Source organism: Phaethon lepturus, unplaced genomic scaffold (assembly GCF_000687285.1).
Source record: "Phaethon lepturus isolate BGI_N335 unplaced genomic scaffold, ASM68728v1 scaffold22869, whole genome shotgun sequence".
Taxonomy (NCBI): Eukaryota; Metazoa; Chordata; class Aves; order Phaethontiformes; family Phaethontidae; genus Phaethon; species Phaethon lepturus.
In genome coordinates, this window is record NW_010563083.1 from 13,407 (window position 1) to 14,061 (window position 655).

Below are 655 nucleotides of genomic sequence, written 5' to 3' on the forward strand. Positions count from 1 at the left end.
AACACGGATGCAAAGCCCCGGGGCAGCCAGCACGATGCTGAGCCCGCAGGGCTTGCGGGTCGCTTCGGGGCAGCACCGCGGCCCTGCGCACCACGGAGTTCCCCCACGAAGCCCCCTCCCAGCCTCCCTGGGGATGCCAGCGGCCGAGGGGGACCCCGAGGGGCTGGGCTGGAAGGTCTCACCTTGAACGAGCAGGCGCGTGGTGTGCACAGCCTCCCCCTGAATGCTGTACGCCCGGCAGGTGTAGGCCCCCCTGTCCTCCCGACTGACGGAGAGCACCGTCAGGCTCCCATCGCTCACCTGCGGATGGCAAGGGAAGACCCTCAAGCACGGGCGGGGACCCCCGGGGGTGAGGGGGGATGCACCCCGGCCCAGCACCCTGCCTTTCTCCCCGCCGCCCGCAGCGGAGAGCTGCGGGGGCTTTCAGGGCCAGATGAGAAATGGGTTTCTCCACGCTGCAAGACTTTGGACATTAATAAACCAACACACGCGTTCCTGCTCGACGCCAAGGGGAAGGAAAAAAGATAATAATTAAATAAATAACCCTCACAACGTATTTGTCTCCTGCAGAAGTGACTGACGGGCGGCAGGCTCCAAACCGCTCCTGCCACGCGCCCCGGCACCACCCGCGCTTCGCAAGGAGCGGGATGCCTCG

General features: G+C 65.5%; 1 protein-coding gene across 1 annotated transcript in view; it reads right to left on the bottom strand.

Annotated features, from left to right (window-relative positions):
- The window catches only part of IGSF9B (immunoglobulin superfamily, member 9B), a gene marked incomplete at both ends in the record, with an annotated part of 13,182 nt that extends 12,882 nt beyond the window's left edge, over positions 1-300 (bottom strand). The window contains one exon of the mRNA XM_010294487.1: positions 183-300. Coding sequence (XP_010292789.1) covers positions 183-300 — 118 coding nt within the window. The remainder of the gene's footprint in view (positions 1-182) is intronic.
- Positions 301-655: the final 355 nt, after the last annotated feature.